The sequence below is a fragment of the Vulpes vulpes genome, chromosome 14 (genome assembly GCF_048418805.1).
Source record: "Vulpes vulpes isolate BD-2025 chromosome 14, VulVul3, whole genome shotgun sequence".
Taxonomy (NCBI): Eukaryota; Metazoa; Chordata; class Mammalia; order Carnivora; family Canidae; genus Vulpes; species Vulpes vulpes.
Genome location: NC_132793.1, coordinates 108,725,705 through 108,748,402, shown reverse-complemented (window position 1 = coordinate 108,748,402; position 22,698 = coordinate 108,725,705). Strand labels below are relative to the sequence as shown.

At 60.4% G+C, this 22,698-nt stretch overlaps 1 protein-coding gene across 1 annotated transcript; it reads left to right on the top strand.

The window, feature by feature from the left end:
* The first annotated feature begins 10,284 nt into the window (after positions 1-10,284).
* On the top strand, positions 10,285-12,615 carry ADRA2C (adrenoceptor alpha 2C). Its single transcript, XM_026002314.2, has one exon. The coding sequence runs from the start codon at positions 10,637-10,639 to the stop codon at positions 12,056-12,058; it is 1,422 nt and encodes a 473-aa protein (XP_025858099.2). The 5' UTR covers positions 10,285-10,636; the 3' UTR covers positions 12,059-12,615.
* The last annotated feature ends 10,083 nt before the right edge of the window (positions 12,616-22,698 follow it).

The following is a 22,698-nucleotide window of genomic DNA, read 5'->3' as shown; positions in this document are numbered from 1 at the left end:
GCCAGGCTGTGGCAAGGTGGGAGGGGACTTGCACATGCTGCGCCAGGCTCAGACTGTGGAGGTTGGTGACAGGGCCTGCCTAGCTGGCCCGTCTCACTGTCCCAGTGAGCCCCAATTGAAGGTGCTGACAGCTTTGCATTCCACTTTGTGCAGTGGGGCTTGGGCCGTCAAGCTGGGGTGGGGGTTCCAGAGGCTCAGACAGGCATTAGAGTCCCATGTTAGCTTCTGTCTTCACGTGTCCTTCTCCACGCGTCTTTTCTTATAAGGTACCAGCAGTATTGAATTAGGGTCCTCCCCCTCTGCTGGTCCAGGATGACCTCAGTGTGCCTAAGAAAACCTGCCAGGGCCCAATAAGGTCACTCTCACAGGCCCTGGCCGGTTAGCACATAGACTGCTTTTGGGGAATACAATTCAACCCATAGCAACCACACAGCTATTTTCCTGTTTTAATTAGATGCTATCAATAAGCAATTATGGTATTTCACTTGAAAATCCAGATCTTTGTCCTGCTCCAGCCTGAGAACTTGCAGGGTGGAGCGAGAGCTAGCTATACCCCCTCATGGGGCATTCTCCACCGGCTCACTGCAGCCCAGCCCCAGCGCTCCTGCTCTGTGGACACTAGAGTTTGGGACCTCCATCTGGCCCCATGTTCTTGGCTGGGTGGTGATGCCTCCAGGGGACACCTGGCAATATCTGAGGACATTTTTGGTCATCACAACTGGGGGTAAGATGTGGGCAGGGTTGGGGGGAGTTGCTCCTAGTATTAGTCAAAAGAGTCCAGGGATGCTGCTAAACGTGCTGCAATTCACAGGCTGGCACCCATGACACAGAGGTCCCCAGCCCCAAATGTCAACAGTTCCCAGGTTGGAGACCCTCCCTGCATTTATCTTGGCAGATGGCCACCCTGTTGAAGACTACATTTCCCAGGCCTCCCTTGCAGTAGGTATGGCCATGTGACCACATTCTGACCAATGAGATGTCAGCATGTGGACTGTATGCAACTTCCCGGTGAGGATGCCCTGCGTTTGGAGGACCGTGTGTCCTCCCATCCCAGCGGGCTGAGGGCTGAGGGCTGACCGTGGGTGCACGGCAATGGCCCCCGCTGGCCCAGCCAACCCCAAGCTGGAGGTGGGAGCTGCCTGCTGGCACCAGCACCCTCCGCCGGTCAGGCAGTCATGCTGGTCCTGCTGACCCTCGGGGGATTCATCACTCCAGCCCCTCTAGCCACCATGTTCTGGGCTGCTTTGTTACAGCAGCAGCCCCGGTACCCTGACTCACAGTCCTAAATCTCAGGCTGGCCCCATTCCCTTCTGAGACAAATTTCTGGTTTAAATCAGAGCCTTTCTGGGAAGGCAAAACTCAAGAATGAAACATAGCAGATACTGCTGAGCCCAAGCTCACAGTGTCCAGGTTCCAACATAAACATTCCAACACTCCTGCCAGCGGCACACACTGCTGGGCCTGCCTCCCTGCCTTCCAGAAACACTTGGGGATCGGGCTCCGCATAGGAAATCTTCACAGGGGAAACTTCACAGGGTCAGGCTGAATGGGAGCATTTTTCACTTTTTTTCCTCCCAAATACATCAAGGGCTCTTCTGCATTTTCTGAAAAATCTGAAAAAAAAAAAAAAGCGCCAAACAAAACTAAAAATATCTCTGGACTCCCTCTAGCTCTGCAGCATATGCCTGCTGTGGTCCCAGTCATAGGTCATGGGCGTGACTTTGCTTTCATGTAATTAACCATTTCTGGCAGACTTGCTCCCCAAATTCTATGTGGGGCCACTGTGATCCAGGGAGCAGGGACACGGGCTTCACGATGGAGGGGGGTCCCTTAGCGAGCACCAACATCCATGGGGGCACATGCCCCATGTCCACGCAGCCCAGACGGTGCTCCCTGCACACTCAGGAGAGCAGGTGGGGCCCAGAACCTTGGGTTACAGTGATGGACTGATCTGTCTCACTCTTCTCCACTCTGAGCCCCACACATACTTGGTGCTCAGCAAATTAGAGGCAGCACAGTGGAGCAGATAGAACCTGGCTTGCTGAGAAGTCAGCCTTGGGGCTGTCTGGGCCTCGCCTGTCTTAACTATAAAGCAAGAATCAAAATGCCTATCTTGTGGAGGCATTCATTCATTCATTCATTCATTCCCCCAAACACCTACAGGCTCTGTATTCATTTCCTCTTTGCTAGAACAAATGATCAGACACTTAGTAGCTTACAAGAACACACATTTATTATCTTGCAGTTCTGCAGGCCAGAAGCTTAAAATGGGTGGGCAGGACTGGTTCCTCAGGGAAGATCCAGTGGAGAACCCGTTTCCTGGTTCTTTTCCAGCATCTAGAGGCTTGTGGTCTCTTCCTCCAGTCCCCCACCCGCTTCTGATATCACAACTGCTCTGTGACCCACCTTGTCTCTGTCCTTCACTTAGCAGGACCCTCGTTACTACATTTAGGGATAACATGCCAGCTCACAGTCCTCAGCTGAATCTTACCCGAAGGATCTTTTTAGTGCTTCAGGTCGCATGTCCCAATTGGGGCAGTGAGGGCACAGGTGTGTGTGTATTTTGTCTATCACAGACTAGCACAGTGATTCTGAGGAGGCAGCAGGGGTTGTGGACAGCAATCGATCAGGGCGCAATCAGCCCCGAGCTACAGAACCTCCTCACAAAGGGCTCAGACAGCAAGGCCACTTAGCATCCCCTCTGCAGGAAGCCTGACCAAGGATGGATCCCGGGTGGGTTCACTTGGAGGCTCCAGAGCAACAGCATGAAGGACCCTGGCTCCTCCCCCTCCAGTTACCGTCCCTATGTCCAGCTCCTCAGGTCCCAAGAGCTGCCCGCTGTGAGCCTTGCACCCCTGCACTTGGGTGACCAAACAGGAAGAGAGGCAGCTGGTCTTCGTGTACATTTCTCGCTCATTATCAGGGAAGTGGTACTGGCTGAGACTGGCCGTGCGGCCTCTCCTCCAGCCACTGGGAAAGGGAGATGGGTCCATCGTAATAGGCTCAGCGGCATCAGGACTCTTCCTCAGTGCCGGGAAGCTGTACCCCTTTCCTAGACACATCGCTGTTCCTCCACCAAAACGAACTGGGTGCATGGGTGTTATCAAGGTTGTATAACAAATTACACAGATGGACCAACTTAAAATGACACACATCTATTATTACCTTACAGTTTCTGTAGGCCAGGAGTCCAGGTGCAGGCTAACTGGGTCCCCTGCTCAGTGTCCGAAGGCCAAGATGAAGGTATCAGCTGAGGCTGAGATTTCCGAGGCCCATGGTCCCCTCCAGGCTCACACAGTTGTCAGTGGAACCCAGTTCCCTGAGGTCATGGTCCTTGTGTTCTGGTTGCTATTTGTCAGGGACTACTCCTGGCAACTAAAGGCCATCTTAGATCCTGTCTTTGGATCCCCTCTCATGACACTGCTTCATCTTGGAGGCCAGCAGAACCTCTCTGATACTTTCAAGGGGTTCACCTAGTTAGGTCAGGCCCACCCAGGATAATCTTTAATTAATTCAGAGCCAACTTATCAGGGGCCTAACTAAGGCAGTGACACTCTGTCATATTCACAATCAAAACAGGGGATCACTCCAGGGCTTGGGTCATTGGGGGTCATCTGAGAATCCTGCCAACCTCAGTGGCCCAGGAGGCAGTGAGTGCTAGCTGCTGGGTACGTGGCATGCCCACCCAGAACACACTCCACTGCCTTCATTTTGGACAGATTGCTACTCCTCATCCTCCGGTCTGGGCGGAGCCCTTACTTCTTCCAGAAAGTCTTCCCCGAGCCCCCAGACAGGCCAGAAAGCCCCCTTGGACCCTGCTACTTGCTACCTCCATCTTCTGGCACCTTCCAGCTGGTTACTGCCTGTGCCCCGTCCCCCATTCTGAGCCTGAGTAGCACCTTGCTCTCTGTAGCCCACAGGCACTGGCCACACTTGGCATGAAGCAGGTGCCCAGGAGATGCCTGCTGAACAGATGCTGAATTTCCAGTGGGTGACATGAGGGGCCACACCTGAAATCTGCCCCGGGGCGGGGATGGGGAGGGCCCTCTGGTGGGTGGGCAGACTGGCGGACAGGGTCACTCCAGGCCTCAAATTCTCCACCTTCCGGCCTCGGCTTGGTGGTCACTCCCAGGAGACCCCTTCCGAGGCCACCCACTATGGAAGCTAGTTATTGGGGCAGACTCAAGGCAAAAGCAAGTGGGTGCCAACAGCCTAACAGTGGGATGGAGGGGAGGGACCCTGTCCCAGGCTTGGATCCACATGCAAGACCTGTGGGCTTGACTATTCTCTCCTGCAGAATGGGATGATCACACATGGGCCCACTACCCATGGACTGTTCAGGCCAGGCCTGGCCCAGGGGACATGCTCCCTCATGGTGGCTCCTATGAGTGCTGGCAATGGGCAGGGGCTCTGGGGGCCTGGGCAGGAGGTGGCCAGGGTGGACACTGGATCATTAAGATTCAGAGATGCCAAGGGTCATGGTGGTCCAGGGAACCCTGAGGGGGGCGGCTCCCGAAGCCCAGGGCTGGGGCCGGTGGAGCCATGTCTTCCACCTGTTCAGGTGTGTGATGAGCAGAGGTGAGAGCAAGTGCTCCAGGCCCAGGGAGTAGCAACCGAGGCAGAAGAATGGTGGACATGGCAAGGGACCCTGCAGCAAGCAGGCCCTGAAGTAAGAGCCCTGCAGACACTGTCCCCCAGAGCTGGGACATCAGCCCTCGGGGACGTGACTCTGTTGTTGCCATCTACAGGCTGAGTGAAAGGAAAGGCAGCTTGCTAAGGTTGCATAGGGACACCTGGTCAGCCCGACTCTAGAGGCCAGGCCTAGGGGGGGGTCTTGAATGCCAGGCTCAGGCATCTGGGCAGCAGCAAGCCTGGTAGGGAGGACCCTGTCAAGCCTGGAACCAGACGGCAGAGGGGCAGGCCAGACGCGGGATGCCATGAGAGGACGGTGCGGCAGCCAGGATGTGCAGGGGACGGGAGTGAGCTTGACCTCCTGCAGGCCCTGGGCTGAGTGCGGTCCACAGCTGGTGCTGAAGAAAACACGCTGACCCACTGCTTTCATCTCTTACCCTCATTGCAAATCAAAGCCGGTCCCTGAAGCAGTTCTTTCTCTAGAAGGACTTGCGCCAGCTCTGGGAGAACTCAGCTGTGCCAAATCCATCAATGTGATCAATATTGCAATGGATTTGGTCTGCGGGTTAGTGCATGGAGAGCCAGGCCCCGGGCCAGCAGATCCAGGCCACGGTCTAACAAGACAAAGCGCTTCTGGAATTCTTCAGGGAGGGGCAGGCAGAGAGGCAAGCCTCATTTTTCCCTGCTTGTCTTTAAAAATGAAATTTCAAATAAACACAGGGGGCGAAAATCCTCAGCTCGGCTGTTAGGAGGAAACAGGTCTTCTTGGTCTGGAGCCTGGGAAGCCAGGTCGGTCTCCCTCTCACTGCACCTGCTACAGAAGAGGAAGGAGGCTTGTTTCCCTGCCTCCAGGCCCTTGCCCCTCCCCACCGCTGCGGGCGCCCAGCAGAGGACCAGATGCAACACCCACTTCCAGGAGCTCACAGCCAAGTGGGGTCAGAGCTGGCACGGACCTTACAACTCTCCAGTCTAATATCCCCACCTTACAGATGGGAAGACTGAGGCCAGGAGGCTGCCAGGTAGCAAGCAAGTGATGAGCAGGAGCTTCTGTGCACATCCAGCATCAGCAACCTCCACAGAATGGAGGTAGAGAGGAACCACCAGGCGGTGGCTCAGGGGCCTGGCAGGGTGAGGCATCCCTATGCTCTGCCGGGCACCACCTGTGCTGAGCACACTCTAGATATCCGGCCTGGCCAAGGAGCACGGAGGACATCGGGACCTCCATTGTATTCCTGACTCACCCTTTACCCCCAACTCCTCCACCAGCTTTGATTGAGCCCCTACAAGAGCCATAGTGGGGCCCTGCACCAGGCAGTGGGTGAGACATGGCCTGCTCTCAGGAACCGCCAGTCGAGAGGGACAGGGTCTGATGACGGCCTGCCCCTGCCGGGCACACAGGCAGCCAGCTAAGTAAGGAAGGGGCTTCTGCTCTAGCCTGGAAGATCAGGGAAGTCTGCTGGGGAATAGTGTAAACACATTTTGAAGGAAGAGAAGAGCCCTGGGGATAGACGAGGCCCAGGGTTGCCAGCCTGGAGAACAGCATGTGCCAAGGCCCAGAGTCCGCGGCAGGCGGTGACGAATGGGCTTGCAGCCTGGAGGGAGTGGGCTGAAGAGCCATCTGAACGAGCTGGGCGGAGGTGAGCAGGCTGAGGAAGCAGAGCCCAGCCGGAAACTAGGAAGAGCTACCGGCAATGGGGTGGCCGAACACATCCTCCCCACGGCCTGGGAGGGTGAGTAAGGCCTCGGGCACCTGTGCGTGTGTGTGTGTGTGCATGCATGCCTATGTGGGGGGTGAGCACACACGCTTGCACGTGTGTTGATACATGTGAGTGCATGCACGTATGAGTGGCTATGTGCAGCAATGTGATGGATACATGTATATGCACATGTGAGGCATACATAAATGTATGCACCTATATGCATATAACAAGTGTACATGATTTTATGCAGGTGTGAGGATCGGGGTCTATGAACATGTATGTGGATAGTATCTGTGTGTGCATGAATATCTGTGTGTGTAGTGTGTGAAAGAATACACACAAGTGTGTTCATGCCTGCCTGCCTATGGAAGCACATGCATGCATGTGTGCACATCACATGTGCACATAGATATTCATACGAAAGCCCTATATAATTTACATGGCTGTGTGTATGCACATATGTATGCAGCATGCATGGATTTGTGTCCATATGTATGTGGTTACACCAGCATATGTGTGCACAAAAATGTGTGTACAGGTACACATGGGTATGTGTGTGCACATGAACAAGTGCATGCAGATATGTGTGTGCATGTGCACCTGAATACATGTGCACGTCTGTGTGTGTGCATGCATAGCTGCATGCGGGGAAGCAGGTCACGGAGACACACTCTCCTCCACCAGGACAGGCCACTGGTGGAACACAGAGCACTGCCCCCCAGGTGTGTACCTGGTAGGCATGCTTCCAGTTCCCTTCTCACAGCATTGGGGGCCAGGAGCCAATGTCCTACGGCTGTGTGGCCCTGAGGGGACCAACCATTCCTTCTGGGCTCCACTCACTCATCATGGGTGGGAGGAAGGGCCACCCTGCCTTGGCAGCTCCCAGAGGCTTCGCTGTTATAGGACTTTCCTTGTAAGATGTCCCACGCCCCTCCCCAGTGCCTTCCCCTGCCCCCTCCACCAGGGCAGCCTGAAGCCTTAGAACACCCTCCCTGTCATCTCTCTGGGTCCTGCCAAGCCCGGGCTGGGCCATCAGCAACTCACGGGGACAGGCAGCCTCTTCAGGCACATGCTGTTTTGCTGGTTACAGGATAATCAGGAGCAGTTTGTCAAGCCTCATTTTCAATGTCTGGGGTAAGAGGCCTCTCTAGCTCCTTTTGGAACAGCTGCAGTCCCTGGGGCCTCCCTCCCTGCATGCAGGCAGGTCTGCGTTCATACGGCGCAGCCCCGGAGCCCAGCCAAGGCCTTCTCTGCCCCGAGGACTCTTCAGAGGACTCAGCCCTCCTCTCCCCCTCTGGGCCCTGATGCACAGGAGAGGTGCTGCCTCCTTCCTCCTCCTGGGTTGTGCCAGGGAGACAGTGCCAGCGCTCCTGAGGTCAAAAGGCCAGCCAGGCGTCCCCAGGGGCCTGAGTCACTGGGCCATCCAGGCACTCCGGATGTCCCAGCCTGGCCTGGTGAGCCACTTCCTGGGCAGTGGGAAGTCCTGTCTGCTTCAGGCCCCAGGTACTGTGTCCTTCTTCCTCCAAATTCTTTGTGCTGGCCATCCTTGATTATGAACATGTGAGATGTCCAATGCAGCCAGGACCCTGGATGTCCCAACAACCCCAGGCACCCTCCCCCACAAAGATGAGAACCCACATTGTCAGGAGGAGGCCCACGTGGCTGGCCAGCTGCTGGGGGGAGGGAGCTCCCTAAAACCTACATCTGACCCCTGCCACTTCCTTTTTTTTGGATCCTCCTCTGGCTCCCCCTGCCTCTAGGACAAAGCCCATCCCCCTACCCCAGAGGAAACAACCCATAGGGGCTTCTCACTTCCTAATAACTTCCCTCCATTCTCCAAAGGCAGCTCAGAGGTCACCTCCTCCAGGAAGCATTCCTTGACAACTCCACTCCCAGCCTGAAGGAAGAAGTCCAGGGCACTGACAGCATCCACTGCAGCATCACAGTGTGTGGTACCAACCATCCCAGGTGACAAAAGGCCCAGTACGGACCAGGGTGGGTGTATGCCAACCACGGAGGATGTGAATACAAGCACAATCCAGGCCTCCTTCCTGGACCAGGGGACCCTTTCCCAGGGATGGAGCCTTTCTACCTTCTCTGGGCCACATGCATCTCATATGCACTTATGGCTTTGCTCCCAAAAAGTGCACAAAAGCCCAGGACTGGCTAGGGTGGTTTGGCCCTTCTTGGGCAGTGTCACCATCCAGAAGCTGATTGCTGGCCTGGTCCTGGCCTGACCCCTCCTCCTCCATGTAAGGGGGCTGATGAGGATGCTGGGCTCCCAGTGGGCATCTCTGCTATGACACCAGTGCTGTGCCACATAAGACCCTTTGAACCTTTCCAGAGCTCAGAGAAGACAAAACGCACCTCCAAAGCCACACACATTTCCAGGCTTTGCTACCGGGATGCTCTAATCCTCCCCTGTACACCTTCCTAGAACCCAGAGGCACCCCATCCCCCGGCCCCCAGCCACAGGCCCTACCTTTCCATCTGGGGACACAGGGAAAGCTGCTGGCCTGCCTGGGTGCTTTTCTGGACTGCGGGGAGGAAAGGCCCTCCCCTCCTCCGGGCAAGAAATGTCAGGCCTGGGAACTCCAGCCTCCTCCCCAGGGTCTGTCTCCCACAGACCTCGAGCTGCCTGGAGGTGGGAACCAGCGTTCTGCACACGACGGAGCGACAGTGCACGTTTGCCTAATGAATGCAGAGGGACATAAGGCAGGGGTAAGCCGGGGGTGGGGGAGATACTCCAACGGCTTGCCCCTAAGCCCGCAGGAATAAGGCACCCACGCAAACCCGCCCATCATCCGGGAAATTCAGTCTGGGTGTTTGTCAGAGGCGGTGATTTTGAACATCCCCCCGCCCCCCCTTTAAAAGCAGGGGCACGGAGCATGGGAATTAAACTTCAATAATTGCCAACATGGATGCAGAGCCTGGGAGCCTGCCCAGGGCTGCCACTGGCACCGCCGTCATGATTCATGCTCCAGCAGCGCTTGGAAGTGGGCAGAGAAGGGAGCTGAGGCCGAGGGGCAGGAAGGTGGCTCTGCCCTGGAACCCCCACCGGGGATCGCAGCCCGACCCGGACTCCGCAGGACCCCTGCGCACCCAGGCAGCATCGCGTCCTCCGCCAGGCAGCGAGCGGTTGGCGCTCCAATCAGGCGGCGGACCCCGAGCCGGCCGGTGCTGCGCGCGAGTGTGCGCGCCCGCGTGTGCGTGCGCGTGTGCCCGGGGGAGGCGAGGAGGCTCTTGTCTTAGAAAGAGCAGGTTTCTGGAACTCACCGCCCAGGCCATCCAGCACTCAACCCGGTCCCGCAGACCGCAGTCGGCCCTGGAGGGGGCGCCCTCGCCGTGCGCGCGCGCCTCGCGCCACCGCCCTGGACTCCTCCCCGGCGCCGCGCGGGCAGGTTCGCCGAGGCGGCAGCGGGCTCCGGCTCCCGGGCCCGCTCCCCCCGGGCGGGCAGCGCTGGCCTGCCCGCCAGGCCGCCCCCGCCCGCCCGCGCCCCGCCCCGCGCGCCCGCCCCGCTGCGCAACTCTACCCAAGTTGGAAGCCGAGGCCGGGCGGCTGCACTCGCGCCGAGCGCACGGCGGCGGCGGCGGCGGCGGCGAAGGAGGAGGAGGCGGCGGCGGCGGCGGCGGCGGCGGCTGCAGCGCAGCTAAGACGAGCGAGGCAGGCGAGGCGGAGCCCGCACGGCCGAACGCGGACCGCGGGGGGCGCCCGCGCCCGGAGCAGCGGGAGAAGGACGCGCGCCGGCGCCCTGCCCGGGAAAGTAAAGTTGGAGCCCGGGGCTGCGCGCGGGCGCTGGGGCCCGGAGGAGCGGCGGCCCGCGCCCCGGTGCGCCCAGCCCTAGCCGGCCGGATGGGAGGCGGAGCGCCCGGGCCGCCGCCGCCGCCGCCGCCGCCGCCTGCAGCCTGCGCCCCGGTCGGGCGCCGGGGCCGCGGGGCCGCTCGGGCACGCCCGCTCGGGCGCCGCAGCACCCCGGGCTCGCGGCCGGGGCGCTCCCCGTGAGCCGGGCCGAGGGCGGGGCCGCGCGAGGACCCCGGGACCTGCCCCCCTCCCCCCCGCCGCCGCGTCGCCGCTCGCTCCGGGAGCCTCCTGCTCTGCACTTACGCGCGCGGCAGCTGCGGGGAGCCCGGCAGCCACGCTCTCCGGCGCGCCGCCCGCCCGCCGAGCCACCACGGCCGAAGGCCGGCTGCGGGGCGCCCCGGGAGCAGGCGGCGATGCAGGCGCCGACCCGGGCTGGGGGGCGCCCGAGCTGCCGCGGCTGCGCCCCGGCTCCGGGCGGGACCGCGTAGCTCGCGGGAGGACCATGGCGTCCCCGGCGCTGGCGGCGGCGCTGGCGGCGGCGGCGGCGGTGGCGGGCCCCAACGCGAGCGGCGCCGGCGAGGGGGGCAGCGGCGGGGCCGCCAACGCCTCGGGCGCCGCGCCGGGGGCCGCCTGGGGGCCGCCCCCGGGCCAGTACTCGGCGGGCGCCGTGGCGGGGCTGGCGGCCGTGGTGGGCTTCCTCATCGTCTTCACCGTGGTGGGCAACGTGCTGGTGGTGATCGCCGTGCTGACCAGCCGCGCGCTGCGCGCCCCGCAGAACCTCTTCCTGGTGTCCCTGGCCTCGGCTGACATCCTGGTGGCCACGCTGGTCATGCCCTTCTCGCTGGCCAACGAGCTCATGGCCTACTGGTACTTCGGGCAGGTGTGGTGCGGCGTGTACCTGGCGCTCGACGTGCTCTTCTGCACCTCGTCCATCGTGCACCTGTGCGCCATCAGCCTGGACCGCTACTGGTCGGTGACGCAGGCCGTCGAGTACAACCTGAAGCGCACGCCGCGCCGCGTCAAGGCGACCATCGTGGCCGTGTGGCTCATCTCGGCCGTCATCTCCTTCCCGCCGCTCGTCTCGCTCTACCGCCAGCCCGACGGTGCCGCCTACCCGCAGTGCGGCCTCAACGACGAGACGTGGTACATCCTGTCCTCCTGCATCGGCTCCTTCTTCGCGCCCTGCCTCATCATGGGCCTGGTCTACGCGCGCATCTACCGCGTGGCCAAGCTGCGCACCCGCACGCTCAGCGAGAAGCGCGCGCCCGCGGGCCCCGACGGCGCGTCCCCGACCACGGAGAACGGGCTGGGCGCGGCGGCCGGCCTGGGCGAGAACGGGCACTGCGCGCCCCCGCGCCCCCCGCGCGCCGACGTGGACCCGGAGGACAGCAGCGCGGCCGAGCGGCGGCGGCGGCGGGGCGCGCTGCGGCGGGGCGGGCGGCGGCGCGCGGGGGGCGCGGGCGGCGCGGGGGGCGCGGACGGGGACGGGCCGGGGCCGGGGCCGGGGCCGGGGCCCCCCGGCGCGGGCGCCCTGGCCGCCGCCAAGTCCCCGGGCCCCGGCGGGCGCCTGTCCCGCGCCAGCTCGCGCTCCGTCGAGTTCTTCCTGTCGCGCCGGCGCCGGGCGCGCAGCAGCGTGTGCCGCCGCAAGGTGGCCCAGGCGCGCGAGAAGCGCTTCACCTTCGTGCTGGCCGTGGTCATGGGCGTGTTCGTGCTCTGCTGGTTCCCCTTCTTCTTCAGCTACAGCCTGTACGGAATCTGCCGCGAGGCCTGCCAGGTGCCCGACCCGCTCTTCAAGTTTTTCTTCTGGATCGGCTACTGCAACAGCTCGCTCAACCCGGTCATCTACACCGTCTTCAACCAGGACTTCCGGCGTTCCTTTAAGCACATCCTCTTCCGACGGAGGAGAAGGGGCTTCAGGCAGTGAGCGGGCCCGGCCCGCGGAGACCGTGGATGGCTGGGGCCTGGGAAAGCTCGACAACCCCCACCCCCAGCGGAAAACGGGGGCGGGGCAGCTGCCCCAGAGACCCGGGATCCATCTGCCTCCAGGGCGCACGGGAGCGCACGGGCAGGGCACGAGGGTGGGCAGAGAAGGAGCAGGGCACCCCCCCCCCCCCGGGGGGAGCGGGGAGGAGAGAGGGGCGACCCCTCTGCCTTCCCGTCTCAGCCAAGGGCTGCTTCCGGGCTTCAGCTCGGATAGGCTCTGGGGGAGCCTGCAGAGGTGCGGCTGGGGGGTCAGGGTCTTAGCAGAAGTGAGTGCAATCTCCCAAACTGGGGAGAAAGGAGCCCCCCCCCCAACACACACCACCACCACCCTACCCCCCTCTGAGCAAGGGCTGACTTCCCCAGGACCTAGTGGGGGCGGCTGTCTTGGAAGAGGAGAGACGCAGTGACAATCTTTGGTTACTGAAAGTATTTACATGTTTGCCAAAAATGACAGCCAAAACAACCAAACTATTTTCTAAATAAACCTTTGTAATCTAAGTATCGGGTGCAGCTGTCAGTCCTTAAGCCCACATGGTGGGAGGATAGGGGGGTACCTTCCAGACCTCACCCTGCCTACCCTGCCCCTGGGGGTGGAAGGGGGACACTCTGGGTCTCCAGATTCCAGCATCCCCTCATGCAGGAGAAGGAGGGTGTCTTTTTTTTTTTTTTTTATGATTCTAAAGGTAAAACTCTTGTGCTGTAATTAGCTGAGAGAGAAAAGAAACCAAGCACCCCCCACACTGGGTCCCAGTTTAGATCCTGGAGGTCTGCCCTCCCTCCCTCATCCCTATCCCTGCTCCCCCCACCCCCACATCCAGTTCCTGGCCTGGGAGCCCCTCCCCCATGGAGGGAGGCAGGGCTCTCGGGATCTGAGGCTCCAGTTCCACCTGCCTCCCCAGTAACTTCAGATCAGCCCCCCACCTCTGAACACTTTGTGGGTTTGCCACTTTGGAGGAATTGCCATGAGTGAGAGCTGCCTCCAAGGGGGCCCCATCCACAGATGGGGTGAGGTCCAGGCCAAGACAAGCTTCCAGATCCTTATTCTATACCAGAGACCTTTATCAATTTCTTGCTGTTTTTGGATATTGAGGGTCAAAAGCAATGGGACCACCTGCATTGGCTGGGGACGGGGCTGGGGCCTCACCTGTCCTCCCAAAACCCCACTGCCCATGCAGCCAAGCCTTGCCTTCTTGCTCAGCTCCCCCTGCCTCCAGGTGTCTGTACTCACTCCACACTGAGGAGGGGTGGCTAGAAGAAGCTGGCATTAAGTGTAGCAGTTCTCCCCCCAGAGTCTTCCAGTCCCTATCACAGAGTCTGGAAACCCCTGGCTGATGGGGGCTCCTTCTGCAGATCCCTGCTGTGGCCGTGCTGTCCTCCTGTTGCTCCCTCTCTGGTTCTCCTTGGCCTTCCATATGTACCCTCCCCCGCCCAGCCGAGCTCTTGCTTGGATCCCCATCCACCTGTCCTTGACCTAGGGTGGCCATGGGTGTGTCCTCTGAATGCCTCAGCCCCGGGTGCTGCCTTCATTCCTGAGTCACTGACCCCTGAATCGGGAGCCGGGTGTGTGTGTGTATGGGGGGGGGGGTGCTTAGCTGGCCTAACTTGTTGGGGCTGTCCCTTGGAGACCCCTCCTCTGCAGCTGCCCCACTCCCATCACCTCAAATTAGGTTTCTCAGGACACCCTACCTGGGACGAGCTCTCCAGGACCATGCCCACCCTCAATCATAGCTCAGGGACAGGTGGGGAAGCTGAGACCCAGAGCAATGGAGGGATGGAGGGGGCAGTGGGAATGGCCGGTCAAAACTGAGTGGGGCATCCCTGACCTGCTACCAGGCAGGGGCCTGACAGGCTGTCCATGTCATAGGCCGGGCTCTGTTGCAGCATTGCTGAGCTAGCTTGGACAAACCCCTGCCCTTCCTGGGCCTCAGCACCCCTTCTGTGAAGTGGTGGTTGGGGGGTGTGGGTTGTTGGAAGCTCAGGCCCTGCCGGGCTGGCCGATCCATGGCCCAACCTGTGAGCTGAGTGGGGGGTTGGCGGGCCTGGAGAGGTGACCTGCCCCTGGAGATGGCATGGCTGGCTCTGGTATTATTCCCTCAGAGCTGCAGGGCCTCCTCCGTGCGGTGGGGTATCGACACCCCCACACAGGGCTTCTGGGGGACGCACTCCTGAGCCTGCAACAGGAGCACGCGGCGTGGAACGCGGCCCACGGAAGGATGTCAGCACACCCTGCTCTGTTTGCTCCTAATTGCGAGAATTGCACCTTCGGAGGCTGTCGCTGGGCCTGCCGGCGCCTGGTGCTTCATGCCCCATTCAGCCAGCAGATGTTCACCACTTGATGGTGATTGCCGCCTGGAGAGGCCGTCCTTTCAGCTGGATAAACAGAGATGGAACCTGGCTTCTCACCCTGCCCTGCCGCAGGGACACGGGCCAGTTGGCTTGCTCCGAGTCTCGCTGTCTTCCTCCGTGCGGTGCAGCAGGGATGTCGCCATCTCCCTGAGGGTGCCCGCGAGTGCCAGCTGCTCCCAGTGCGGCCAGGAAAATGTCTTCGGGGGGATTTCTCTAATGTGCAGAGTGGGGGCCCAGACCTCTGGCCACCTGTCCGCCGCTCGTCGGCAGGTCAGCCTACTGCGCCCTGTCCATTCACACAGGGCTCTCTCGTCCGGGCATCTCCACATCTACACCGGGGTGCCAGGCTCACTGTCAACCCCGTTCCGTGGCTGAGGTTAAGGAGCCCTGGGCCCCACAGGTGTGAGGGACAGGACACCCCAGGAACCCACAAATGTCCAGCTCCAGAGCCCATGCCCTGAGCACCTGGCTCTGGTGTCCCGTGACCACGGCTGTTCTCTTCTGGGCCTTGCCACCAGAGAAGCATTTAACACGGCCTCCTTTCTGCCCAATGCTTCCCCTTGGGCTCTTGGGAGATTGCAGACAAAAAAAAAAAAATCCACAAAAAGATCAGGGACTGGGGGGCATTGGCCTGAACACTCTACCCAGGCCCAGCCCGGTGCAGATACAGTTCTAGCGAGCATACAGAGACATACATTGGCTTAAATTAATTCTTGAATTTTAATTCAATTGCTGAGCTTGTAGAGAAGGGGAAAAAGGAATAATCCAAGTAATCCATTACAGCTCAGTATGGAATTAAAAAAAAAAATTACTCGAAGCAGGCAGAATTAATACTTTGGAAAAGCGACTCCACTCTTTGTGTTCTGCCCCCGGCTCCGGGGGTGGGGGCTGAGGGGTGGGAGAGAACGCGTTGCCGTGGCACTTGCTGGCGAGGAAACGGTCCTTCCTGGCTGTGCTGGCAGCCGGCTGTTTTTTATATCACATCCGTCGGCAGGACTCAAATATTCCAGAGCAGCCTGGGATCAAAACACATGCGCCTGCGGGCCCGTCTTGAGTCTGGTTGGGCAGCCGTGGCCAAGCCGAACGCTGCGCTCCTACCACCGCCAGCCGCCCCCACCCACGCAGACCCCCTCGTGCGAGGGAGAGGCAGGAGGCAAACGGGCTGAAGATGCTCTGGGCCCCGCCAGGGCGCCCACAGGCCCCACGGCTCCGTGTGTGGTCACATGGGCATCTGGCCACGTGTCAGCCTGTGGCTCTCTGTGGGCCGGGATGAGCAGCCTCCCTCCTTGCCAGGGGACACCTGAGGGGTGCCCTGTGGATGTGGGTGGGGGGCTCACGGGGATGGGATGGAGCGAGTCCCACGATAGGAGTCCGGATCCTCAGAGCTGAGGGTCTCCCACCCTGAGGACCCTGTGTCCCTGCTCTGGGGCTGCCATGAGTATCCAGACCTCAGGCTGCCTCCTCCACTGCTAAGGGTCATCCTCCATTTGACCCGCTGGATTGTTGAGGGCCTTGCATGCTGGTGAGGTGGAGAAGCAGAGTGAGGGGTGTGGGGGTAGAAGCATCTGGTTTGCCAGAGAGGGACCCGAGCACTCATAGTGGGTCTGTTGGCTGCATGACCCCGACCCTTTCTCCCACCAGCCATAAATAGGTTGCATGTCCTTTCCTGGCAGGGCCAGGGCAAGGGGGATGTGTGAAAGGGTCTGTGACCTGCAGGCGGGTGCAGTGCCCTGCCTCTGAAGTCTGCCTGGGAAGCAGAGCCAACCGCCAACTCGGGGCCTAAAGAGAGCCCTGGGGACCAGAAACGTGTTTCTTTCTTGCCAAGAGGATTTGCGGCTGCTCCCAGTGAAAGCCCGGGGTACAATGGGATTATTATTGTCAAGATAAGGATCACCATGCAAGGCAGAGTGGGAATGCTGGACCAGAAAGCCCCGTTTAAGGGCATCCTGCTCTCCTGGTTGAGCACAAAATGTGGTCCGAGCTGCCTGGCAGTGATGGAGAGGAAGGAAACAGGATGCACGCTGGCTCTGCTGCCAGGTTGACGGGAGTCCCTGGAGACCCACAGGGCGGCTGTGCCCATGCTGGGTGCCATCCCCCAGGCCTCCCTGACACTGGGGAGCCTCCTCTAGAGGAGGGCTTCGAATGCAGGAGGGCATTCGAGCACCCTCTCTGTTGGGGCGGGGGCATAGTTGGCTGCAGGTGCACCAGACTGGGCTATTTCCTGTGTATTCCACCCACCAGCCCCGAGGCTGCCCCTCCCTGCGCCCAGCCCTAGCTGGCTGCGGGCAGGGACCGGGGTGGGGGGGTGGGGGGATACGGCTGTGGAGCACCACAGTCACTGAGAGGCACCGGGGCGGCAGCAGCTGAGACTGGGGCCGCACAGCTGTGCTGCCTGGAGCCTGTACACCTGACGCCGGAAAGAGGCTTTGGGGCTGCAAAGCTGACCTCGTGCAAGCCACCGCAGGCGCTCCCAGCCGCCCCCCCACCCCAGGGCCCCAGGACAAGCCCACACTGCCATCAGCTCTAAGGCTGTCAGCTCCTCCACCCTCCACCCCTACCGGCTCCTCCCTTCAGACATCCTTTCCTGTGCTTTTCTTACTTACGCTTTGCCCTCCACCAGGTGCACCTTTCCCGTCTTGACCTGAGTGGCCCTCACATGCCCCTCGTGACTCAGACCAGGCTTCATCTCCAGAAAGCCCTTTGGAGCCACAGGCCCCCAAGGCTGGGCCAGGGGCTGCCTCCTCCACCTGGGGTGGGAAACCCAGCATGGGAGGGGGTACAGGGAGGGTCCCAAGCACACAGATGGTGTGTTGTCCTGGCCAGGTGGTCGGGCAGGGCCTCCCTTATCCACAAAGCCTGACCAAGATCATCCCTGGATCCCAACCCCAAGACCCGCCAAAGTGTGCCCGCTGTGCCAGGCTCTGTGTCCCAGGCCATTCGGGGAGCACTGTGGTGGACGCCCCACAACTGGCTCTCAGGGAGTCGGGGAGAAACGTGGAGCAAGAGGCAGGCGCTCCAGGCTGGGCTCTGGGCTGCGGGGGATTTTCCATTGCACGTGCGCCCTGGCTGCTGAAGCCGCATGTTCAAATGTTGGTGGGCGGGTCCCCCCCCCCCCCAACCCGCCCGCCCTGCTCTTAATTAGCTCTTAACTGCAGCATCCACGGAAACAGAAGAACCTCGTGCAGCTCTCGTAGAGCTCTGGATGGAAGATGCCCAAAGGGTGGCCCAGGTCGAGAACCCCCTCCCCGCTTTACAGAGAGCACCAGAGAGGGGAGTCGTTAAGGATAATAATAAAAATGAACAGACAGGAGCGTGGGCCCAGCAGCAGGTGCCTGCCGAGTGCCTTCTGCATGCCGGCTTTGGGCAGGGCGCTCCCTCCGCTTCTCACCCTTCTGCCAAGCGGGGAAGGACGGTCCCGTTTCACAGGCAAGAAAACTGAGCTCCAGAGGGAATGAGTCAAGAGATGCTCCCTGGAAGCCACCCTGAGTCCCCACGGGCCACCCATAGTGGTGTTACTTAGTGCATGTTCTGGAGAGGAAAGAGGTTCCGGGTGTGGAAGCGACCCCCAGAGTCCTCTGTGTCGTGGGTATAGGGTCGGGCTGCTTCTCTCTGCTCCTGCTCCACCGGGAGCAGCCCTGAGATTAAACGTTGAGCTGCTGAGATCAGACCCGGCTCAGGATTTACACATTTCTCACTCACACTGCTTCGTTATTTTTGATGTAATCCGCACTCCCAAACCTCAGCCTCTCTGTACAATGACAGGTCCCTGTCCATGCACCATGCGGGTAGGGGCCGGCTCTGTTTTTATTTTGTCGTCGTAGAAACGATTCCGAAGCCTGGAGCCACTGTGAAAGGTCACCCCACCCAGGATATAGAAAGCCAAAATGTTTGTGAAAACAATTCCCTTATCCGTTTCCTGGAGTGCCCTGCCGTCGCAAATCAAATTTAAAGCAAAATGAGCCCTCTTTTAATTGGTTCAAATGAAGACGTTGTTCACAGCTGGCTGGTCGCTGCCGCTTTGCGAGGCCTGGAGCAGGAGGCGAAGCCAGGAGGTCCTCTCGGTGCGGACACCGCTCCGCCGCCGCAAGTCCCCGCCAGCCTGGCCCTCGCCGCCAGGGTGGGGTGTGCCCACGGCTCGGCGCCTGTGCAACCTGCCAACACTGAACAAGTGACGGTGTCGGATGTGCCTGGAGCCGCAGGAAATGACAACTGACCCACGCTGCCTGAGCACCCTCGGGCCTGCCACTTCCAGGGTCTGGTCACATGGACACCTTTGCGGGGACCCCCATAACACAATGGGGGCGTGGCCTCAAGGTGACCCCTTTGTCATCAGGCCCGGGTGGGTTTCTCTGGGTTGCTAAGGCCGGGCGCTCAGTGTGATTTCAGGTTTCCCAAGGCCTGGGCCAGGTGGAAAGGGAGCTGTGGGATCCCAGAACCTGTGTCCTTGTCTGCACCATGGGTACGGGCAATGGGCACCATTCCTGCCTCACATAGCCTCTGTGGGGACCCTGTGACAACTGTAGAATGCAGGAGGCAGAGATTTGTGCTCAGCTGGGCTTCTCCCCAAGGGCGGGCTGGCCAGCTTTGGACCTGCAGGCTCTTCCGTGATGGCCGCCACTGGGCTTTGGGGGCACAGGCCATCGAGGGAGGGGAGGGGCTTCCGGAGTCCTGGGACACAGGGTTGGCGGGCCAGGGTCCCCCTGCTGATTTTCCAAATCATCAGAAAAGCCACAGAGGGGAGTACAGGCTGGGCTTGGAGGGGCAGCCTGTCCTGGTCCTATGGCATCTGCGTTTGGGGTATGAGGCCACAGCTGGAAGGTGAGTAGAAGAGCACAGGCTTCCTTGAGGCTGGAAGAGACCCACAGGTCCCATGTCCCAGCCCTGAGGCTGAGATTCCCCTCCCCCTTACATACCTCTGGTGGTGGAGAGCTCACTCCTCCCCTGAGTCGCTCTGGTCCTTGTGAGCACTGCCCCAACTTGTCCATTTTATGTAGGAGGGACCTGCCTCCCTGAACTTTCAAGCCCAGGTGTCAGGATGCTTCCAGAGATGTCATTGAGGCCAGCTGAGAGCTCGCCAAACTCACCTACGTGTCTTTCTCCCCTTGCTTTCTTTACACATATGCCTATGCTCATGCTTTTCCTGGCACTGGGTTTGGGGAGTAGGAATGAAGCCTGCAGGGCTACCCCCATAAAGGCACCAGGGAGCACACAGCCTGCTAGGAGACCAGGAAGGGACATGACGCCGAGTGGAGCCAAGCTGTCAGTGGCACTCACGCTGCTGGCAGTGGGAGTGGACAGTGACTAGGGTAGCCAGGAGGCCTGAGAAAGTCATAACTTGGGGTCACCTGGTATCAGAGATAGAGTCACCTGAGTGTCAGAGATGGGGTCACTTGACTCAGTGATGGGGTCACCTGGCATCAGAGAGGGGGTCCCCTGACTCAGTGGTGGGGTCACCAGCCCCCTCCAGGGTGGGCCTGCTTGCTGTCAAGCACTTGCTCAGGAGCCTTTCGGATTCTTTCACACCTTCTGCTGGGCTCTAGGACACAGTGGAAGGAAGGAAGGCTGCCCTGACCAGCACCATGACTTTCCCGCCTTCTGGGGGCCTCATGTCCTTTTCTGTAAAATGGGGACAGTGGTGTTGGCCACCAGAGCAGGCTCCAGAGGCATGGCTGTGCTCAGGGGCCGGGTCTGACTGGCGGCAAGGCCTGCTGCATCATTTGTGGGACCAGCACACAATGCCAGCATGGGGCTTGGAGTGGCTGGGGGTCCTGTTTCCCCTCCCCATGGGCCCGGGGCCCTGGCACAGGGTGGATGAGACACCCCGAGGGAATTGCAGCCTCTGTTTCTACCCCCCACCCCGCCATGCCTGGCACTTCCTCTCTGCCTGCCCTGAGACACTGCAGCGCACCTGGCTTCTGGACCGTTCTGGAGTCTGCATCGTCCCACCGGACTTCACTGCAAAACACAACAGTGTCAGAGACAATGGCTAAGACGTTGGAAAGGCCACAGCACACTGACCCCTGGGCACAGCCACAGGGAGCCCCCCTAGTTCTGGGCCTGTGGGGCCGCATGGTCTTGCTGCCAAGAGCATTAACAAGGCTTTTCTCTGGAAGCAGCAGAAAATCCGGATCTGATGCTCATTCCAGAGGGATTGTGTCTCAAATGGCCCGTTGTGAGCTGCTGGCGGTGGTTCTGCTCGTGGCTCTCTGGCTAAGTTCACCGAGGGCTTCTGTTCATTCTTCCACTGCTCGGCTCAGCCCGTGGCCCCTCTCGCTGGGTCCAGAAGCGTTGACCTGACCCGAGCTGCCGTGGCCCGCTGGGAGGACACAGCACTGGGAGACCCTGCAAGGATGAGATGCCCTGTGGTTATTACTGCTGTTAAGGCAAAAACAAAACACACATTGGTAATTACTTCTTTTAAAAACGTCTGTTGAGAGCTCACAGCCAACCTGGCACCGGGTGAGCACGCCCCTGCCCGCGCAGTCTGCAGCCTCCGGGGGGTGGGGGGGAGCCAGGCGGTGGCCACAAACCACACCAGCAAATGTGACATCACAGACTGTGGGCTGCTGTGTGCAGGTGGCCTGCCGCTGGGGTGAGTGCCGGGGCCAGGAGGGGTCTGAACTCGAGCAGCCTCCTCAGGGCACATGGGTTTGGGACACAGTCTCATCTGTGGATGGAGCTGCTGGGAGCCTGGGCCCTGGGGTGGCTCTGTGAGCATCCTGGGGCCACGGCCTGGAGGCTTACTCAGCAGAAATGCATTTCCTCCCTGTCCTGGAGGCGTGGGCAGGGCCGGCTCCTCCAGAGGCCTTCCTCCTTGCTGGCTAGACACCGTCTTCCCTCCCTGTGTCCTCACGTGGCCGTCCCTCCATGTGTGTCTGTGTCCTGATCCCCTCCTCTTGTAAGGACACTGGTCACATTGGATAAAACCCACAGGACCTCATTTTACTTAGATCACCTCTTTAAAGACCCTGTCTCCAAATAGAGTCACGTCCTAAGGTCCTGGGGAGGGGGGGAGGGTCACAACTTCAACATAGGAATGTGCCCTAGTCCATGTCCTGGCCCCACACATAGCTCTTCTGCCTCATTTTCCCAGTTGTAGCCCAAGGACTGGTCCGTGCCTTTCTCACAGGGGTCACAGAAAGTGCCAGGACAGTGTCTGGCACACAGCTGGCCCTCAGGGGAAGCTGGGCTCCATCTTTGTGCCCAGCCTGCAGGGTGGGGGGCTGGGAGCCGGCAAGCAATCCCAGGACTGGCAGCTAAAGTGAGCACGGCCAGGTGGCCCCAAACTCCTGTTCCTGAGCTGACAGGAAACTGTTGGAAAGTGCCCGTGGCCCTGGGCGTGGGAGCGGTCCGTGAGATCCCTCCACCTGGGGTGCAGACCGGGGGGGGGGGGGGGGGGGGGAGGGGGGGGCAGGTGCATGGGGCCATGGGGTCATGGTGACCTCCTCACTCCTTCTGTGGCCCTGCTCTGTGTGGCCATGCAGCACGAGGCTGCCCCAGCCGTGTGGTGCTCACTGCCGATGGGGGAGATGCTTGCTCCTTGTGGAGCCAGGCTCACAGCCCTTGAGTGGTTGTTCTTTTCTTTTTAATGTTTATAACACCTTTATTTATAATAGCCAAAAACCTGGAAACAACCCAAAAGTCCACTGGTAAGTGGACGAGGACATTATGGTGCACCCAAACAGCACAGAACCACTCGGCTGCACGGAGGACCCGCCGTGGACGCCGTGGAGATGTGAGTGTCCAGGTAGCATGGGCACCAGAGAAGCCGGACCCAAGGCTCCACCCTTGGGGGCTCCCCTCACATGACGCTCTGTTTACCAGACTTCCTACTTTCGAGCAGTCTCTGGCTCCCAGCACTGTTGAGCTGAGAGTACAGCCAGTTCCTGTGCACCTACTTGGGCACTCCATGACTCTCCAGCTGCAGGGGCTACCTGGGCAACCAACAGGTGGACGCTGTGGGGCTGGCAGCGGGCAGGGATCCTACTAGGTCACAGCTGAGGGAATGCTGTAAACCATAAAGTGCCCACCCAGGATGAGGGTGATTTTCAGAGGCTCAGTGAACACTTAGTGGAGGTGGCTGGCTGGCCACCGGGCTTGCAGCCAGCTGGATACGCTGACCCCTGAGCACAGCCGGAGGGTTCTGGAAAGGCACCCTGGCCAGGTCGCTCAGAGCTGAGGCTGTCGGTCTTCCAGGTCATTTGCTGTAATGATGGGAAAGTACCAGCCTGGACT

Bases quoted from the DNA above. Each gene is read 5' to 3' on its own strand.
- ADRA2C (XM_026002314.2), top strand. From the start codon at position 10,637: ATGGCGTCCCCGGCGCTGGCGGCGGCGCTGGCGGCGGCGGCGGCGGTG.